The sequence below is a fragment of the Thrips palmi genome, unplaced genomic scaffold (genome assembly GCF_012932325.1).
Source record: "Thrips palmi isolate BJ-2018 unplaced genomic scaffold, TpBJ-2018v1 HiC_scaffold_1, whole genome shotgun sequence".
Classification (NCBI taxonomy): Eukaryota; Metazoa; Arthropoda; class Insecta; order Thysanoptera; family Thripidae; genus Thrips; species Thrips palmi.
The window spans coordinates 2228802-2247515 of NW_023144620.1; the positions used below are offsets into that span (position 1 = coordinate 2228802).

At 47.4% G+C, this 18714-nt stretch overlaps 2 protein-coding genes across 4 annotated transcripts; one reads left to right on the forward strand and one right to left on the reverse strand.

Annotated features, from left to right (window-relative positions):
- The first annotated feature begins 418 nt into the window (after nt 1-418).
- Nucleotides 419-7973, forward strand: LOC117652960 (zinc finger protein 26-like). Of its 2 annotated transcripts, XM_034398348.1 has the most exons (6): nt 419-576; nt 734-822; nt 2197-2379; nt 3384-4020; nt 5910-6056; nt 6811-7973. In XM_034398348.1, exons 2-6 carry the CDS (start codon nt 796-798, stop codon nt 6864-6866), a joined length of 1050 nt encoding a protein of 349 aa, XP_034254239.1. In that variant the 5' UTR covers nt 419-576; nt 734-795; the 3' UTR covers nt 6867-7973. The 2 variants fall into 2 exon arrangements, with proteins under 2 accessions (XP_034254239.1, XP_034254149.1); XM_034398258.1 differs by lacking the exons at nt 5910-6056; nt 6811-7973 and having other exon boundaries at nt 3384-5532.
- LOC117653069 (RE1-silencing transcription factor-like) lies at nt 7460-17964 on the reverse strand. 2 transcript variants are annotated; one of them, XM_034398560.1, is made up of 10 exons: nt 17786-17964; nt 15273-17118; nt 14642-14843; nt 14225-14310; nt 13662-13887; nt 12957-13093; nt 12310-12502; nt 9788-10231; nt 8934-9167; nt 7460-8797 (listed from the first exon to the last, which is right to left on the reverse strand). In XM_034398560.1, exons 3-10 carry the CDS (start codon nt 14831-14833, stop codon nt 8459-8461), a joined length of 1851 nt encoding a protein of 616 aa, XP_034254451.1. In that variant the 5' UTR covers nt 14834-14843; nt 15273-17118; nt 17786-17964; the 3' UTR covers nt 7460-8458. The 2 variants fall into 2 exon arrangements, with proteins under 2 accessions (XP_034254451.1, XP_034254362.1); XM_034398471.1 differs by having other exon boundaries at nt 15269-17118; nt 17786-17963.
- Between the last annotated feature and the right edge of the window lie 750 nt (nt 17965-18714).

Here is an 18714-nt window from a genome sequence, read left to right on the forward strand (position 1 = left end):
TTCCATTTTATAGTCATCCTCAGAAATCTGAAACGGGAGCACAAATTCCCATTATGTCCAACTGATTGATGTCATCTATTGATGGGCATGACGAACTGATATGACAACAAAGTAAGGGGTGAAGAGGTTTGTAGCCAAGCCAGGTTAAAAGTGACTGAGTTGAGTTTATTCCAAGTTAATTAACTTTGCAAAACCATTTCCTTATCATCTGACAAAACTTGCATGACACATTTTATACAAGCGAAACAAACAAAGAAGAGAACGATGCGCGCGCGGTTCAAAGTTTCAAAGATCACCTTACTTGAGCGGGTGACTTCAGGTTTCACAATTGCACAGACACGAGAAAACTGTTACTCAGTGTTAAATTCAAGGGTAGCATGAAACGAACGCGCAATTTGTCATCACAAATCAAAACCAAGGTACGTTTCGGCCGCTAGATTTCTCATACCAGAGTCATACCACGTCTCAAACAAAAGTGGTGCCTGTTGTTTATCTTTTTGAATTTGGAAAGCATTGAGCGAAAGACACTATTCCGGTCTTTTGCTGTTTGACAATTATTTATGCCACTTTTCTCTAGTGAGTATCTGTGACATGTTGTTATAAGTTACTGTGGACGTTTCGTCTGTCTCCTAAATTCGTGAACTAAGCACTTGTCATGCTTTGATTCAATTTATTTCTCTGTAGAGGTTATTTTATGTCTTTATTTTCTAATTCGTGGTTTGTTTCTTTGCAGGTGAAGCTTGGTGATGGTATGAAACAAATTGTTTCTACCCTCTGACATTGTCCTAGGGAGACATGTCTTCAGTATTTGTTTTGCACATGGTGAGTGTTAGTTTGATGTCAGATTTGTAGGAACACAGGTGTCATTTTGATCAACTCTTAATGTTCAGTTAAAGTTTGACTAAAAGGAGCAGAAAATAATTAACCGGGTGCTATCAGTGGAGAACTGAGAGACAAAAATGCAAGAAATGGTCCCAGGGCACATGAAATCTGGACGTGAAACTCTTTGGTCACACTCAACCTTTATAACATCGGTTTTTATTTGAACAATTTGGGTTGGTATTAAAATTATGAGATGAGATACATCTCTGTGAGCTGAGCCTTGTCAGCCTTTTTTGCTTACACTGCAGTGTTTTTAAAACTCTGACCGCTAATATTGTGTACGATACAAAAAAAATTCTCGTATGCAAAGTTTTAGTACAGTCTACTGTCTTTTTTCATTGTTAACAAGCATCGTATCCATTGTTTCATGGCAAGCCTTTACAAATATAAGTAGCTGAATGAAATGGGATGTGAATCGAGGAACCAGCCTGCTTCTGAGAGAATGTAAAGGGACTCACAGACCAAGACTCACACTTACTTGTTTTGTAAATTGTCCACATAATATCCACTGCTGCAACCACCATTAATTTACCAACTTGTTGTCTCAATGCCGTCATTGTGTCATGCAAGGCTATGTACACTCAGACCTGAGCTCTGATGCCGGCTTTGAGTTTCAAACCTTCAAAGCAGCGAACAAGTGCCCTCACCTAACATCTATATTGTGTGCTCCATGAACACTGTCTAATGTGAAATGTCACAAATTCTGTATTCATTATTTTTATTTTTAAAAATTAAAAATACATTTGCGGCAGAAAGTTTATTGCCATGAAAATGGTTCCGAGAGATCAATCCTGAAATTATGTATTTTTCACCAACTTCAAGAATCAAAGCCGAGTTCAAAGAAAGTAAAATGTCGCCTCATTTGATCTTAGGTATTAACATCAACTGGGCTGGTGACTGCTGTCAGGTCAGATTGAGAAATATCCACGTTCTACTCTTCAGAAAAATATTTTAGCACATGATCAGTATTCTGAAGAATGGAGTACAATTAAAATAACCATTTGTATATTTGCCATGCGTAGCGATAGTAGGGTCAGTTGGGGTAATTATGGGACACGGGGTAAAAATGGGACAGCTGATTCTTGGTCATTGTTTGAAATTTTGGAACTCATGCCATACCAAATGTTATTTTCACAATAAAAACATCACATTTCGCATGGCACGAGTTCAAAAATGTAAATCCTTGACCAAGAATCAGCTGTCCCATTTTTACCCCGTGTCCCATAATTACCCCAACTGACCCTAGAACACCCCAAAAAATGGGACGTTCTCGTCATCATTTCTGAAAAAATGCGTGTGTTTTCTGGTTGACAGGACGGGCCAGTCCGAGAGGAGCGACGGAGTTCGCCGGCCCGCTCTGAGCGACAGGACCCGACAGTCCATAGGGAGTTGAGGGCAGCAGAGCCTCCACCAGAGCAGCACCTCCAGGAGCTTGACTCCAGTGCCATCGATCTGGCGGAGGAGACTGGCGACGCAAGCGGCGCACAGCACCATGAGGTGAGTTCCCCGTCGTCAGGCCATCGTCTCATGGCCCCTGCAGACAGACTGTTTCAGACGGTCGTCTCTCTGTCTCTCTCGCACTCACAGGCGTTCCCTATGGGTGCTAGAGAGACAGAGCGACGAAAACGACTCTCAGAATCAGTCTGCTGGCGGCGCAGGCACGCTGGCGAGAAGCGTGCGTCCATGCAGGTTGGGTTGCCTACCTCGTAGGCGCGTCCCTCGGCTGCTCGTTCGTGGCACGCCCTCAGAGCTTCCGACGTTCCGAATCACCATCACGTGGCGTGTTGGTTTTGGAACAGGAGTGGTTGAATATTGTCGCGCTTTCAAGTTTTATCTCAACGTTGTGTGAATAAATATGTGTAGATGGGGCGCTGAGAGATCCATTCACAGCAGATCTGTTTTGAAAGAAGTTTCGTTTTACAAATTTCTATTTTAAAATATGGTTAGAAATTTTGTAATTTTGGGGCAGAATTCCTCTCAAGGGGTGCTATACTTTTTTTTCGGATTATTTTATTTATCAAAATGCAGTGATCAGTTTCAAATAAATGGGAACACGCGTTATAGAAACGAAATTTACTGTTAAAAATGAATGAAATTTAATGACATTTCTGGCATTATTTTTCATTAAACGTCATTATTTGCTCACACAATTGTGAGCTCACATTATTTGCTCATACAATTGCTCACAAACATCGCTACCTTTCGTGTTGTTTTCTCACAGTGTACGTAGGGCCGGTGGATCGCACTGGGCATTGCCCCCCGGATACAGTGACGGATCCAGGGGCAGTCTTTTCGTGGGGCAAAGTAGCACTTTTTGCCTACTTACAGGGGCGAAGCATGGCTCTTTTCCTACCTTTCATAGCCTGGCTAGGTGCTATGAGAGGTGCAAAAACTCCTTTGGCCCTCCCCTGCTTCCGTACCCGGGTATAATGGCTCGCAGTTCTGAGCCAAATGTTGTTCTCGCCATCGTCAAAGGGTCACGTAGCTGTTCGGTGTTCCAGATCGCCTCACAACTCGAGGGAAGCACGCCCGACAAATGCGGCAAGTGTGCCGCCGACTTCCCCTCCCTGGCCAAGATGGTTGTGAAAGTGCCCACCCTCACGGGGAAGAAGCCAATGCAGTGGACAGTGTGTGTGAAGTTAAGTGAAGTGATGGACTTGCGGAGACGCTTTGGCGTCCGCGACGCGGCCACGCCCCTCGAGTGCACGTTTTGCCACACGAAGTTGCCTGTGATAGACCTCGAGAAGCACTTGATATCGCATGCTTTTCAGAAGCCCTTTAAGAGAAAGTGTTCAGTTTGCCACGAGAAATTTACAGCCACGGAGTCTCTCATCGCTCATTTCAGAAGGGAGAGGATGTTTGTGTGCAAGGTGTGCGATATGGGGTTCGGTCGCGCAGCGCTCCTCGCTGCCCATTTAAGGACTCACTCAGTGGACAAGCAAATGATCGGACAACTTCACAGGACATCGTCGGAGCAAGATGTGGCCCAGTGCGCTGCGTGTGCCGCTGATTACCCATCCTTGTCCAAAATGGTTGCGAGTGTCCGCACCCACACCGAACAGAAGCCACTGGAGTGCTCGGTTCGCGTGACTTTAAGTGAAGCGGAGAAACTGGAGGGACGCCTGACTTACCGGCGAGGTGAGATGCCATTCGAGTGCGCAGTGTGCCGGCTCAAGTTCGATGAAACAGACTTCCTCAAAATGCATTTTCAATCTCATGTGGCTGAGAAGCCAATAAAGTGCACAGTTTGCCGTAAGAATTTTACAGCTTCAGAGCATCTCATAGCCAATTTTAGAATCCACGCAAAGAAGGCACCTGCCAGAAAACTTAAGTTAAGTGATGAACTTTCTCAACTAGAGGATCTTAATGTAAAGTTCGGTGAAGTAGAACAAACAGAAAAACACCTTGGCTTGAGAACCGAGACAGAGAAGCCAGCTAGCAGACATCCTTGTAACTTTGGAGATGCATCTGCTCAAAGTATTCAAGTTACTAGCACCCATTCCCTGGGCGAGCCTTACAAGTGCAAAATTTGCAGTAAGCAATTTACCCATGAAAGCCTTCTTTCATTGCATCTTGGTTACCACGGAATAGGCAAATTTTTTAGATGCGCAATTTGCAGCAAGTCTTTTAGTTCTCGAACCGGACTGAAATATCATTTAAGAACGACCCATGAAGGAAAGAACCGCCTCCTCTGTGAATTTTGCAATAAAACGTTTGCTTTGCCACAGACACTCGTGGCGCACATTAGAACCCATGAAAGGGACGAGCCGTTTAAATGCGAAGTTTGCAATACGGCCCTTCAGCTTCCAGGGCACCTCGAAAGAAACATTCGGATGCATTCAGAGGAAACGCTGTTTGAGGGCGAGGTTGTGTGCTCAGTATGCCATAGTCACAATAGTTTAAGGGCACTCATGCCAATCCATGCTTCGGAGGAGTCTCAGAAGATCCCAGTCGAAGACAAGGATTGCAATGTGGAATTAAAAGAAGAATCGGCTCATAGAATTCATATTCAAATGCATGATGAGTGCAAAGTTTCCGACAGAGAGAATCATGAGTTACAGATAGAGAAAAATCTCGATCCTAATATACATACAAGGAGAACAAAGTTTACCTGCAATGTATGCGATATGCATTTCAGTGATGTAAGTTACCTTAGGAAACACCTCGTCATCCACTCACTGCAGGAACCGGCGAGCCTTTCTAAAATTTCGTGTCAAAAAACGCGCGTCTAAATTAATCTAGCGTTCTGCGGAAGTTACCAAGAGAATGTCACATTCAAAATGGTCTGAACACATGAACTAGATAGACGCAATTGTGGTGATTAATTTTTAAAATGATGTGTATGTCTACATCTTTATTTGATATATGAAACTGGAAGCATGTTTGAACGTTCTTGAAATTTTTGTTATAGTCAGAAACATCTTGTCTCGTGGACCTAAACTGCAGAGATCCCCTGTTTTACTCGCTATTTGTTCATCCGAAAATAGTTTCTGATGTGTTGTAATCTGTGATGCTCATTATGTGGAGAAACTGGAAAACCGAGTGGAAAGTATCCGCGTTCGCACGTTGTTTTGGCTGTCCTCTGCGTGTTAAATGAAGGACTTTATTTAAACAGTCATGTTAAGTTAATCTCCCAAATAAAAATTTTCAACCAAAGTTCGAACCTAGTCTGAATTTCTTCAGTTGGCTTGAAACTGCCACAGATGCCTTTTCACTGTCACACAGATACTTAAAATACCATTATTTAAATTTAGCAATTGCTAGTTAAGCAATATTTGCACTAGCAGCTGATCCCAAGCCCAGCGGTGCTTGCGGAGGCTGTTATTACCGAACTTGAAGAAGGGATATGGGGCCAGGGGAACTCCACGGGCGGATGGACACACGCACAGCATGTATCCTGTTGCAGTATATGCTTGTTCTCCGGCTCTAGAAAGCAAAACACATATAGGAAGTAGGCTCACCATAAGAATGTAGCTTCTAAAAGCAGAACGCTCAATTGTTCAGTGTGTTGTTTCACTGATTGACAGGACCGGACCGTCCAAACGGAGCTACCGGCAGCGAAGCCTCCTGCCGAGCACAACGACGGCCCGGACCTCCACTTGAAAGCCACAGGCCTGTCTCTGCCTGGGGAACTACAGGAGGAGTCCAGCTGGGCGGGCGTACAGCAGCACGGGGTGAGTTTGCTGCCGCCAGGCCAACGCAAAGCGTACCCTGCAGGTGGCCAAAATCCCGGACGCGTTTTGAGCTCCAGATTCGCGAAATGGGGCAGGAACCGAACGTGTGACTCCATCAATGGATTGCTCTTCGAACGAGGAATCTGTTGGTGGGGGTCACATGCTGGGTTCTTGTTCTTTTTGGCGACTGTGAAGCTCAGATCGCGTCTAGAGTTTCGGTCGGCAGCGCACTGAGATTCCAAACGCTATGAGTATAGCACGTATGGTGCAATGCAGCTGAGATATCGCACCATACGTGCAATGCGATAGCCATATCACACCTTACGTGCGATGCGTCCCGAAAATGCCCTATGCTGATGCAGGGGAATGGGGAGGCATCGCACCTCATGTGCAATGATTTTGTATCGCACCAATTGACGACGCTATACTCACAGCGTTTGGATTCTCAGTGCGCCTGCGTCGCTTTATGGCCCCTGGCGGGTAGGCACGCTGGCGAGAAGCTTTCTTCTCTGTAGGTTGGGTTGCCTACCTCGCTGTTCGCAGGGGCCATGGATGAGGTTGCCAAAGTTTTGTGTCGTTTGCGTGTCGCGGCTAGTGCTCTGTTTCGTTTCTTACGGGCGTACGGAAGTCAGAAGCGTCAAAGCGTTAAGGTACAGAGCGCTAGGCCCGGCACGGGAAATGGCACCTATAACTTACTTTTTAGATCTTCCAATGCAGTGCACTTTGTCAATGAGTAACCTGTTGCGTGTTTCAGACTGCTCCAGTCCAAGCCCGAATAATTGGCCTCAAATGCTCACAATGCGCCGCTAAGTTCCCATCCATATCCGAGCTGATGGCGCACGTCCCCTCGCACACTGTACAAAAGCAGCCCGAAAATTATCTCAAGTCCAAAGATTGCAAAAGGACTTTTAGTTCACAAAGGGGACTCAGAAACCATTCCTCAAAAATCCATCAATGGGAGACTCTGCTAAAATGCAAAGTTTGCAGTTACACGTTTAGGACGGCAGCGGCATTCAAAATTCACTTTAGAACCCATACAGGCGGGGGTTTGTTTGAATGCCAAGTATGCAGCAACGCGTTTAGCACTGCTGCCGAGCTTAAACACCATTCACGAATACATTCAGACGACATTCCTTTTAAATGCAAAGTTTCAGGTAACCCTACTGGGGATAAGCTATTTCAATGCGAGATTTGCCATAAGAACTTTTCGGCCAGAGAATGGGAAACTCACCTCGCTCTCCATCAAAAAGTGTATGAGTGCTCAAGTTGCCATCAAAAGTTTCACACATTACAGCAATTTGAAACACACATTAAAACCACAGGAGAGGATTCGTTCGTGTGCACAATTTGCGGAAAGAAGTTTGTTAGAAAGAGGAACCTCGTGGAACATCATAAGACTCACACAGGGGAGAATAATATATTTGAGTGTTCAGTTTGCCATATAAGGGTTAGTAGTGCAAGAAATTTGAATAACCACCTCCGTATTCATACAGGGGAGAAACCGTCTGAGTGCAAGGTTTGCCGTCGAAGGTTTAATAATAAGGGCGCCCTTACTCGCCATCGTAACACAATTCACTCAGAGGCGAAGCCTTTAGACTGCACAGTTTGCAATAAAAAAATTCGTGATATGTGGTCTATAAAGCACCTTTCCCAAGTTCATATGAAGGAAAGGTTTTCGTGCGCTAAGTGCAATATATATTTTAGCGATGAAAGTTATCTCAGAAAACACATCAGCACCCATATAGAGTAGAATCATTGATTGAAGGAGTCTTTTGTGATTTTGGGTGTTTTAGTGCCCGTTGAAGAACACAACTTGTAACTGATCCCGAAGATATGGAAAAATTCCTTAGATGGTGTGTTAACCAAATATTGTTTGCATGCTCAAATTTGATGAAAATTACATCCTATTTTTAAACAGTGATGTGTTTTTATTTGGCCATGCGTTGTATCGCTTGTATTTGTTCAGTCAGTAAGATCGTAACCAATTCTGCTCGGATCTCAACGCAGTCCGAATCATCACCCTTTAGAATGGTTTAGGACCAATTTCAGAATGGATTATTGATTGGTTTGCCAGAAAAGCCTGTATTTTAATGTTAGCTTACGGGCAAGGTAACTGAAATGTAGGCCTAGAGATGACTGATTTTAGCTAAGGACGAAAGGGATACACAAAGTGGGGTGGCTACCGATCACACAGCGCGGCGGGCTATCGCCTGATAACAAAGGTACCGGAGGCCGCCATGAGAACACTGAGAAAACCTTACAAACTATTTCAGGCCTCACAAAGAAAAGCAGCTTGTTGTAACAAAGTATTGACCATACACAAAGCTCACAAAGAAAATACTTCGTAATTTACGACCTATTTCTTAATTCGTATTACAAAGTAAATTAGTTAAATTAAGGTTTTAAGCGTGAAGGAACAGACCGATGGCAGCGTCAAGTAAAGACGAAGCTGGGTCCGAGTTGGCAGTCGGATTCTGGCATGAGCTGCAGCTGACTCTGCTCCACTTGCTGAAGGCGCGGCACTGCTTGACGCACAGGACCGTGTGCGCTGCTCTCTGGTTTGGCCTCACCTCGCGCACCAGGGTCACGTCCTTCATGTTGCCGGGCGTGGCCGCCACCGCCGCGTGGATTTGGCACAGCTGGAGGTGCGAGAACTGCACGGTGTCGGCCAGGGCGATGCGCACGGACTCGGCCGGGCACTTTCGAAGCCAGTACGCCAGGTCGCGGACGGGCACGTTCAACTGGAGCGTAAACAGTCTCTCAGACGCAGCAAACGCTTTATAGACTTTTCTGATAGTGCAGGCTTGTGTAGCTTCTTTTGTTTGTAAACCTCTAAATAGTTTGTAAGGTTTTCGTAGTGCACTTCTGCGCGCTTACCTCCAGCTTCTGCAGCGTTCGCGAGAGAACGGTGCCGAACATGCCCGTGGTCGGGTCGGTGGACTCGTGGTACTCGAGGGACAGCGACCGGAGGCTCGCCATTCCCCGCAGCGCCGTGACGTGCTCCTCGCGGACGCCCTCCAGGCCCAGGTCCTGCAGCCTCGGCCCCAGCTTGAGGAGCAGCGCGCAGGTCCACGCGGGGTCGCAGTCGCAGCGCAGCCCCCTCAGCGAGACCTGCTCAGAACACACTTGCGTTTCAGGAGACACTCGAAAGCGTGAGACGTTAGTGTCTCCCCGTTGGAAGCGTGAGACCATCGGTCCACGCCAAACAGTGCGAGACTATCCCACAGGTGGATTTGCAGTGTGCGTTCCGCCAAGGCAAGCGTCCTCTGTGAAAATTTCCGTACTATAGGGTACTTTTGTAGATCCTGAACCGGAAGCACGCATACGCCATGTTGGCGGAAGCAGATCAAAACTTGACATGGAAAAGGGGCGATAGTCATACGTATCGGCCACACTTGAACATTAACAGTCGTTTGATACTTATCTGCAGTGCATATGTGCTTTGCAAGCAATATTGGTACAGCTCGGCTCTAGTTTTAGACCTGAAGAGAGCTTCCGGCCGATATGGCGTCTGCTTGCTTCCGTTTCAGGATCTACGAAAGTACCCCATTGTACGGAAGTACGGAAAAGGTACGGAACGTCCGTACTTGTCCCATCAGAACTCACGTAATCGGGTACGGAAAAATAGTACAGAAGTTCCTTAGTAGGGCAGGTACGGACGGTCCAGGCAAATTGTTGACCAGACATGTTCCGTACTTTTTCTGTACTTTTTTCTCGCGGTGTATCCTTACGTCGGGGAGGTCGCTCTGCAAGGCGACGTCCTTCTCGGCGCGCAGCTCCCGCGCGGTTCGCTTGCTCATCTCCTGCAGGGTCCATGTCCGCTTTCCGCCAGTGAGCGTCTGCAGGGCGTCCGTCACCGAACTGAAAAAGTTGTCGCTCGGCGGCACGGCGCGCGCTGGGATAGACGGCGGTAGTGGTTGTAGCGGCGGTTGCAGCTGTAGTGGAGGTCGCGGCTGTAGCGGCGGTTGCAGTGGTTGTGGCGGTTGCAACTGCTGCGGTGGTTGCAGCGGTTGTGGCGGTTGCAACTGTTGCGGTGGTTGTGGCGGTTGCAACTGCTGCGGTGGTTGTGGCGGTTGCACCGGTTGCGGGGGTTGCCGCTGTTGTCGCGGTTGCGGCGTGGGTGTCGGCACGGCGTCTTCCTGGGCCTTGCTCGTTGCCTCCTCATCGGGAACCCGCTGAAACGATGTGAACACTTTTTTAGCGTTGGTGTCTCGAGTGGTGTGCACGGCACGTTAACCCCGGGGCATACAGGACATGAGCCCCGTCCCGTTTGAGCCCCGATGGTCTGAGCCCCGACCTGGGAGCCCCACTTGAGCCCCATTTGAGCCCCACGACCTGAAATCACGCATTTTTGCATGATTTATTGCCGTGGGGCTCAAGTGGGGCTCATATGGGGCTCAAACGGGGCTCAGGTCAGGGCTCAATCCTGGCTCTGAAAACTGGGGCTTGGGTCGGGGCTCAAGTCAGGGCTCAACCCGGGCTCAGGTTGGGGCTCAGGTCGGGGCTCAAACGGGACGGGGCTCATGTCCTGTATGCCAACCCCGGAGAGTGAATTTCACCTCTGGCGAAACAGCACAGAAATCTACAGAAAGAGGTACGGTATTGTCTAACTACAGTGTGGGTTCGTCTAAGCGTAGATCGCTAATACAATTATTAGGAGTCCGAAACGTTGATGAAAATGCCATCGGTTTTACTTCGAGCCGATGTCATTTCGCACGAACTCCATCGCACAGTAAAAAATTTACGACGAACCGTTTCGTAATACGAAGAAAATGAAGGTATTGTAAATCTACAAAGAAATGCTTCGTATTATGAAGAAAAATCCTTCGTAAGACGAAGCATTTCTTCATGATAGGAAGCAATTCTACAACGCCTTCACTTTCTTCGTAGTTATGAAGCAGTTGCTTTGTGGGCTTTTAAGAGTTCGAGGCTAAAGGCAGAAGCAAGTACGAGGAGGGCATAAACAGGTTACCACTAAGCTTTGCCACCAGAGCACTTAAGTGATGGACAGGTGATGGAGTACTAAATTTGAGTAAGAAAGCGTGTACCGGGTGTACATGTACACTTGGGCTTCAGTGCACTCATTACCGTTCACTGCAGCACCCACTGCCGCACAACGAGCCACAACGCCCGGCTAACACACAAGCTACGCTCCGCAGAAGCACGAAGGGATGCCTACCTCTGAGGCGTCTGTGGCGAACGGGATGCCTAACTGCAAGGCGCTCAGAGAACAACTAACAAATTGTGTTGTTTCTCGGAAATTTTTTTTCCGATTCTGTGGTTTTAAATACTTTGCTAGTTTTGCGAAGGAAGCGAAACAGTATATTAATAAAATTTTGAGCGTTGATGTGAGAAACTAAAGTTTCTTTCCGTGGAAAGGGCTGTTCATTTTTATGGCGTGTGTGTCCACATCAAATCAGGATTTAGTCGGTTAAGCTAAAAAGTGTGTGCGTGTCTTTCATTCTGCTAACATAGGTTGGGAAGAATCAATGGGATGAGATATTCTGGATACCACGGCGCATCAGATTTGAACTTGAGACATAAAAAGTAACGAACTGACTTCACTTTGTCCCCACTGCACGTTTACAATGAACACACAACACAAAGTGAACGGTGGAGGCTTTTAGAAAGCCAGAGCAACCCAAGTTTTTTGTCTTGAAACAAAGCGACACTTATGCGAACACTGTACGGTGAAAGGCTGCACCAACATATTATGGTGAAGATTCTCTCCATAATACCAACGAAATTGGTCAAAATATCTATAAGGAACAGTGAATTCTTAATAGTATGTTATGAAGTCAGCTGCACCACCATAATGGAGAATCTTCGCTGTACAACATTTAGAGTGAAATATCTGCTAATTTTCATCAAAATTTACAATGATTGATTTTTTCTATAGCTACTATACTGTGAAATATTTCCAGGGTGCGTAGTTTTCATGCCATAGAGAATTCTCACTACTCGGCTGAAAGCTGTTCCAATCTCAATTTGTACAAGAATTTTGGTGTCCCGATTCCTACAATTGCTGCCCAATTCTCTTGAGTGGTCGTTGCACATCAAATTAGTGTCCCAGAACATCACGTATGAAACATCCACATACGAAGATGAGTACGGACAGACAGACAGCCACACAGACATGCAGACAGACACGACGACACACGTGCACAGACCGAGTCCCTTCTTGCCCCCAACGTCCACGACGTCCCGGCGACCACCGGAGGTTGCCTCCACCACGATCGCCGTGCCGCTCTACCTCTTCCTTGTCGAGGCGCAGCACGCCGGCGCGCTGCAAGTGCACCAGCAGGCCCCGCACCACGGCGAGGGCGTCGCCGTCGCCGCCGAGGTCCACGTCGGCCGTCCAGCGGCCGCCGCCCGTCGCCGCCGCCCGCACCTCCCACGTGCCGGCCTCCGCCAGCAGCTGCAGGGTCAGCTCGTCCGCGGCCAGCCTGCGCCAAAGCCACAATGAAAATTTGTTGTCACTTTATGACAAAAACGTGGATGACATTTTCATCACTTCGAAATGATGACAATCTCGTCACTAATTGATGACATTTTCATCAAAGCTCCTATACTTATTGCATGGGCGTGACTACTATGTCATTGATTGAATTAATGGCATCCTTGTAAGGAAAATTAGCCTTGAAATTGTCATCAAGTGACGACTCATATTTTCACAGTGAAGGGGCGGCTGTCAACACCTGCGCACACTCTGTCTCATATAGACTTTTCATTCTCTTCCTTGTAAAGATTTTTTGAGCAGACGTAAATTGAACCATTTTCTCTTTAGCTATGCGTAATTTTGATCGTTTTTAAGATAAAATTGTCAAAGATCATGTAGAAATCAGAAATTACATTGACCTACATTGACCATGAAATAGGGCTGGATGGCGGCTCACTTACCTTGCCTCGCTCTCCTGGCGGGCCTTCTCCACGTCGGCCTCCACGAGGTCCCACTCGGGCCCCACGAGATCCAGGCCGTCGTACAGGCGCGTCAGAACCTCCTGCCCTCTCGCTGCCGCCGCCGCGGTCTCGGCCACCTGGAAGGACAAAATGCGCAACACTGTAAAAGTGAATTTTGAATTCACAGCGGAACGTTCAGTGATCGATTGCCAACAGATCGGTTTTGACTTCTTTCAAAAACTGGTGCTGATTTTCACGACCTTGCTTAATTTTCTAGGCGCATCATTCTGGAAACCACGGTTACTTCTGCTACACTCTTAAAACCTTACGAAGTATTTGGAGCATACATATAACAAACTAAAACACTTTGTTACGAAGAAATCGTTCGTAAATTACGAAGTATTTTCTTTGTAAGCTTATGTATGCTCAAAATACTTTGTTATACAAACTACTTTTCTTTGTAAGGCCCAAAATAGTTTGTATGGTTTCCTCAGTATACGTTACTGCTGATTTAAAAGCGTTTTAGGCGAAACCGAAGCATTTTGCGAAGTGTACGCCACCACAAGCAATATTGTCTCCGGTTTGCATTTCTTAAACTCCATGGAAGGAATTTTTGCAGCCTGATGGGCATAGTTATTGAAAATAAAAGTACATAAACATTCGGAAATGCCCCGACGGGGTAGTCTCGTTCACGGGGCCTCCTACTTGCAGCTTCGCGAAGTCCCTGACGCCGGCCTCCACGGCCTTCAGCTTGTCCGCCAGGCGGCGCTGCGTGCTGACGGCGCGCTCCAGCAGGTCCAAGGTGGGCTTCATCTGTTTGGCCCGCTCTTGGTGCAGCCGGCGGAGGGCGTGTTTGTCTTCGCAGACGGGGTCCGCCACCGCCTTGCAGTCCAGGCACCAGAACCTGGCACTGCTTCCGCCACCAGCGCCCCTGTCGGCAAATAGGGCTCTGTCTATACTCTAAAATTTTGCGAACAACAAGTTCATAATACGCCCAAAGAACGTCATTTTGATGTCAATATGACAAATTTTAGTCAAAATTTCGACAGAAAAAGCATCATTTTGACGTTACTCTTACGTCCTTTGACTGTTTCGTGTTCTTCGGGCGTCCTTTGCAAGTTGAGAATAGGAGAACAGGGGAACAGGAAGCCAAAATCCACTGTTTTAAAGCAATGTTCTTACTGGGCAAGAATATTTCTTTGATTCAAGACCACTATTTCAGGTTGAATAAGGGTGGCAGTTCTACGGAATGCAGCGCCGCTTCATACCTCGCTTTTTCGGGTTTAGGAAGTTCCTGGATCAAAGACATGATGTAGTAGTTGTCGTTGAGCTCCTCTGGTTTGCATCGCGTTTCCTGTAACGCCAAATAAAAAATTGTTTTGTTTGCTTTTTTGAAACGCTTTATTTTCGCGGTCTTCGCTTGCACTAGTTTTTATTCTGACCTCAAGCGGCGCACAGAGTGCCAGAAGACCGGTGGAGGCGGTCAAAATCCCATACACGTTTTGAGCTTCAGAGTCGCTAAGCATGACTCGAATCAAACGTGTGACCCCACCAATGAATTGCTCTTATAACTAGGAAACCATTGGTGGGGTCACACGGTCGGTTCGAGTCCCATTTAGTGACTCTGGAGCTCAAGACGCGTCTAGAGTTTTGCCCGCCCCCGCCGGTCTTCTGGCCCACACTACCTTCCGGTCGATGGGGCAGAGGAAGGCCGTCTCGGCGTCGCTGCGCGCGTCCCGCGCCTTGTCCCGGATGCCCACCACGCACGTCAAGCAGACCGTGTGGCCGCAGGACAGGAGCTTCGGCCGCCGCGTCGCCAGGTCGAACTGCTCGCAGCACACCTCGCACTCGAGGGACCGTTCCAGCGAGTCCGCCATCCTCCCCGGGCTGAAAAGGACTCTTTGGCAGAGAGCGCTCCAGTTTTGCGACACACACCACGTGGTTTTGTACACATTTTGTGCGAGATGCCACAGTTTTGTTTGTGCAGACAACCTTTTCGTTCAACTCGTGGGACGCAATTTTGCACAGAAATGGGTAAACGTGTCCAGTTTCCCATGTGGAAATCGTACAAAAAGTTCATTTGCGCATAAGGAACTGCACCCGTTACATTCAGTGTGTATCACGCCGCGATCCGTGTCCATTGCCGTAATCTGGGAACGCCTTGGCCAGCACGCGGTGGCAGTAATGCACAGATGACGTCACTGACACGAATCATTGAACTAGACCAGCAAGGACAACCCTTTTATTGCTTTCCGTGCCAAGCTCGGAAGTGTCGCCGATGTATAAACAGCGGGCAAGACTTCGCCACTCACCCACCAGTCCTAAAGACGTTGAACGGCAAAAAAGGTACACCCGCTGATGTCGGGAGTTGACTGCAGACGTGCCAATACCTGGCGCGCTATCAGTACACTGCAGCTATCGCCGTGATGATAGCGGGTCTTGCATCGCAGGGACGATACCCCGTGCGCTGCTGCTGACGTGGGGTATGTACGGCCACACTCTTAATGTCTCACAATGAAATTTGATCTATGTTATTCGCATGTTACAGTGAATTCGGCGCAAGCATGATACGAAGCAATATTCCTTCGTAATACGAATCTTTTTAGCTTTTTCATTGTAATATACAAAGAAAAACCTTCGTAATACGAAGAAAAACCACCTTCGTATTAAACTTGCGCCATTTCCTTCGTAATATGGGAAATTTCTTTGTAAGACATTTAGAGTGCAGCCGGAAGATTCTCAATACTATGCGTGAAAACTTCTCTGTGGTGCAGCTGTCTTTGTAACTCACCTCTGAAAGTTGGGGAGCCTTATGGAGATATTTTGACCAATGCCGAAAATGCTATCAATCATAGGGCCGTCCACAAATTACGTAACGCTTGGCTCTGTCCTTGTTGCAATGCCCCTTTACGGACTGCCCGTGAGTGCAAGAGGGAAAGGAGACGTTACGTTATTTGTGGACGAACCCCCAACTTAATGAATGGGTGACACTGTTGCGAAAGAAGTGCCTTTGCTCCCAGACGGCTTCTGGAAAAGAGGTCCCGTTTTACTGGGTGGGCCAAGGACTGCCAGGTGCTTCTTTTGCCATGAGAGAGGTACGCAGTACGTGACCGATAAATGTCTGTTGGCAAGCACACGTAGGCTTGTGCTCGGGCCTGTGAAGAACACACAGTAGTTTTCTGATCAAGCCGAGTTCATTGGGATATAAAGGATGGTGGATTGGAAAAGTGAGGCAGCTTTTATTAGTACATTTAATTTGTTCTCAGATTTTTTTCTGATCGGGAAGATTTTGATGTGTACAAATACATTGCCTTGTAAGTGTGCTACGGCAAACAACAGTGTCACATTTCATTTTTTTTTTAAATTGACATGTCTTCCACGTACATGCGCCGCCGTGGTAAGGCTCTGGGCTCTTTGAATAGGTCCACAGCTCTTGAGGTGACAATTCCAATGATGCTCCAGTGAGTATACAATCCAGGAAATGACAATCCATCATAAAATTATCAAATCGCAGTCTGTGTTAAGAAATAAGTTCATAGTACCCAATAGATTAGTTTTTGACGAAATTTTGACCTCACATTGTCCCAGTGACATGAAAATGGGAGCATCGTCGTGTTTTGGGCAGCAATCCGAAAAAGTGTTACATGAAGCGGCCGCGGCCCATCGTGCCACCCATGCCGCCCATACCACCCATGCCACCCATACCACCCATACCACCCATGTCGCCCATGCCACCCATGCCTCCCATCATGCCACCCATGCCGCCCATGCCTCCCACCATGCCACCAAGGCCCTCCTGGGCGTTTCCCTCGGCCATACCCCGCTGGATCATAGTGCGACGAGCCGCTAAGGTTGGTGTGAGGGTCGGCACCAAGCTGGCAAACATTTGCCCAAACGCCAATTGATGGGCCAATTCTTGGGCGCGTCCTTCTGTAAGCGGAGTTTCAAGAACCTGCTGGAAGCCTGTACTCTTGGGAGAGCTACCTCCACCCAAACCATCCCTTGGCCCCCGTTGGTAGTGACTTGGGTGGTGTCTCGTGCCCTGCTGGCTTTGGCGCGACCGATGCCTTGGCCCGCTGCTCCATGGTCATCTTTTTGATGCCATGTGTCTCTACACACACGGCGTTGGCCTCTGCGTTGCATTCCAGGCACCAGAACGTCACTGAAAGGGGAAAAAGGTTCGGTAAACATCAGTGAAACGAAATGTTGATGGTTGGGAACAAGTGTCGGAACCGGGCGTGTGACGCAGCGCTGGGTTATTTACAGTTCATCTTTCACACCAGCAATTGCAACGTGAAAGACATTTAGACAAGACGTAAGTTGCGGGAAAGTTAAGAAAAGTTTTTCGACAGACAATGAAAATCTGATTATGGGTAATTTTCGTATCAAAATCTTGGTAGGAAAATTATCACAGTCGTGTCAGATTCAATACACACTGCCAATCCATGCGCTATGATTATTGCACCCAATTGATGTGTTGCGCGATTGAACCGGATTGAACGAGTTCTCATCGCACCGCAATGCTTTGGCCTTGCCCGCAAACTGAAATACTCCCACATACACTAGCAAAGGGCATCTTGAAGATGTATCTCACGGTAGTGCTGTGTCTGTGCATTAAAGCGAGATGTGTCACTGCATGACATCTTTACGTCATGTCCTCAAAGCCTTCGGTTTAGTGAGTCCATTTACACTTTGTTTGCCACTGCTTAAAGTTCATATTGGCCTAATATCTGTAATACTTCACTCGTTTTCGGTAACGAGTCCCCTTGGGACGTGAAGTGAACAAAAATATGTTGAGCTTATTTCCATAAATTTGACGCTTGGCTTACTTTTCGGTCGATGCTGTTCGGTCTCTCCGCGAGCGCCGCGTGGGACTGCAGGACAGAAACTGATGCGCATTGGATTGACTCGCGGTTTATAATGTCCACAACCATCCCTACGAGCCTACCACACCTGGCGATTCGCAGATTGTTATCACTTTCCTGCTACGCCGCGAGGTCCCCGATGACGTCCTCGATTACGTCCTACGATGTGGCGTTGAGGCCTCCGGATGTCACGGCGCCCAACCGAGGGGGTAAACCCTCGTGTAATACCCTGTACACAAAAACTGTGTATTACGCGTAATACACGTAATTGTAATACCATTTTTGGGCCAAATGTGCCAAATTTTGGCATATTAATGCCGTAATACACGTGAAATATCCCCGTAATACAGCGTAATACCGAGTACTCTGTACACGGTTTCTCGGAGTGTTTACCCCCTCGCGCCCAACTGTGAAGTCCGTTAGTTTGTTCTATCTGAGCGTGTTGTATTTTTCCTGTTTTTCTCTGATGATTACGATAGAGAACGCGCAGAAGCTGCTCAAGGGGAATGCCCAGGGCGATATCGGTGGCCGTAGGACGCACTGAAAACGTAATGGTCGGACACATGGCCAAATTGTATTGTGACAAAAAGTCACGCCAATTCCCCCATGCATTTAGATAGGAAGAAAGGAGCGCATGAACTCTTGTACGCTTGAAGAAGGGCGTACTGGCTGTACGCTTCACGAAGGGCGTAATAGTACGCCTTACTTTTACCAGTGTAAGCTTACCTCAAAACTTAAATCGTTTTAAAATCTTGTCACCCCTGTCATAAACAATTCACTCGGGTTGCCACCAGCAATTTATCTGCAGGCAATACAACTGATTAGGCACGATTCTTACATTTTGGTCGGGCGTCCTGCCTGGAACACAGACGATACCCCGCACCCTCTGCAGA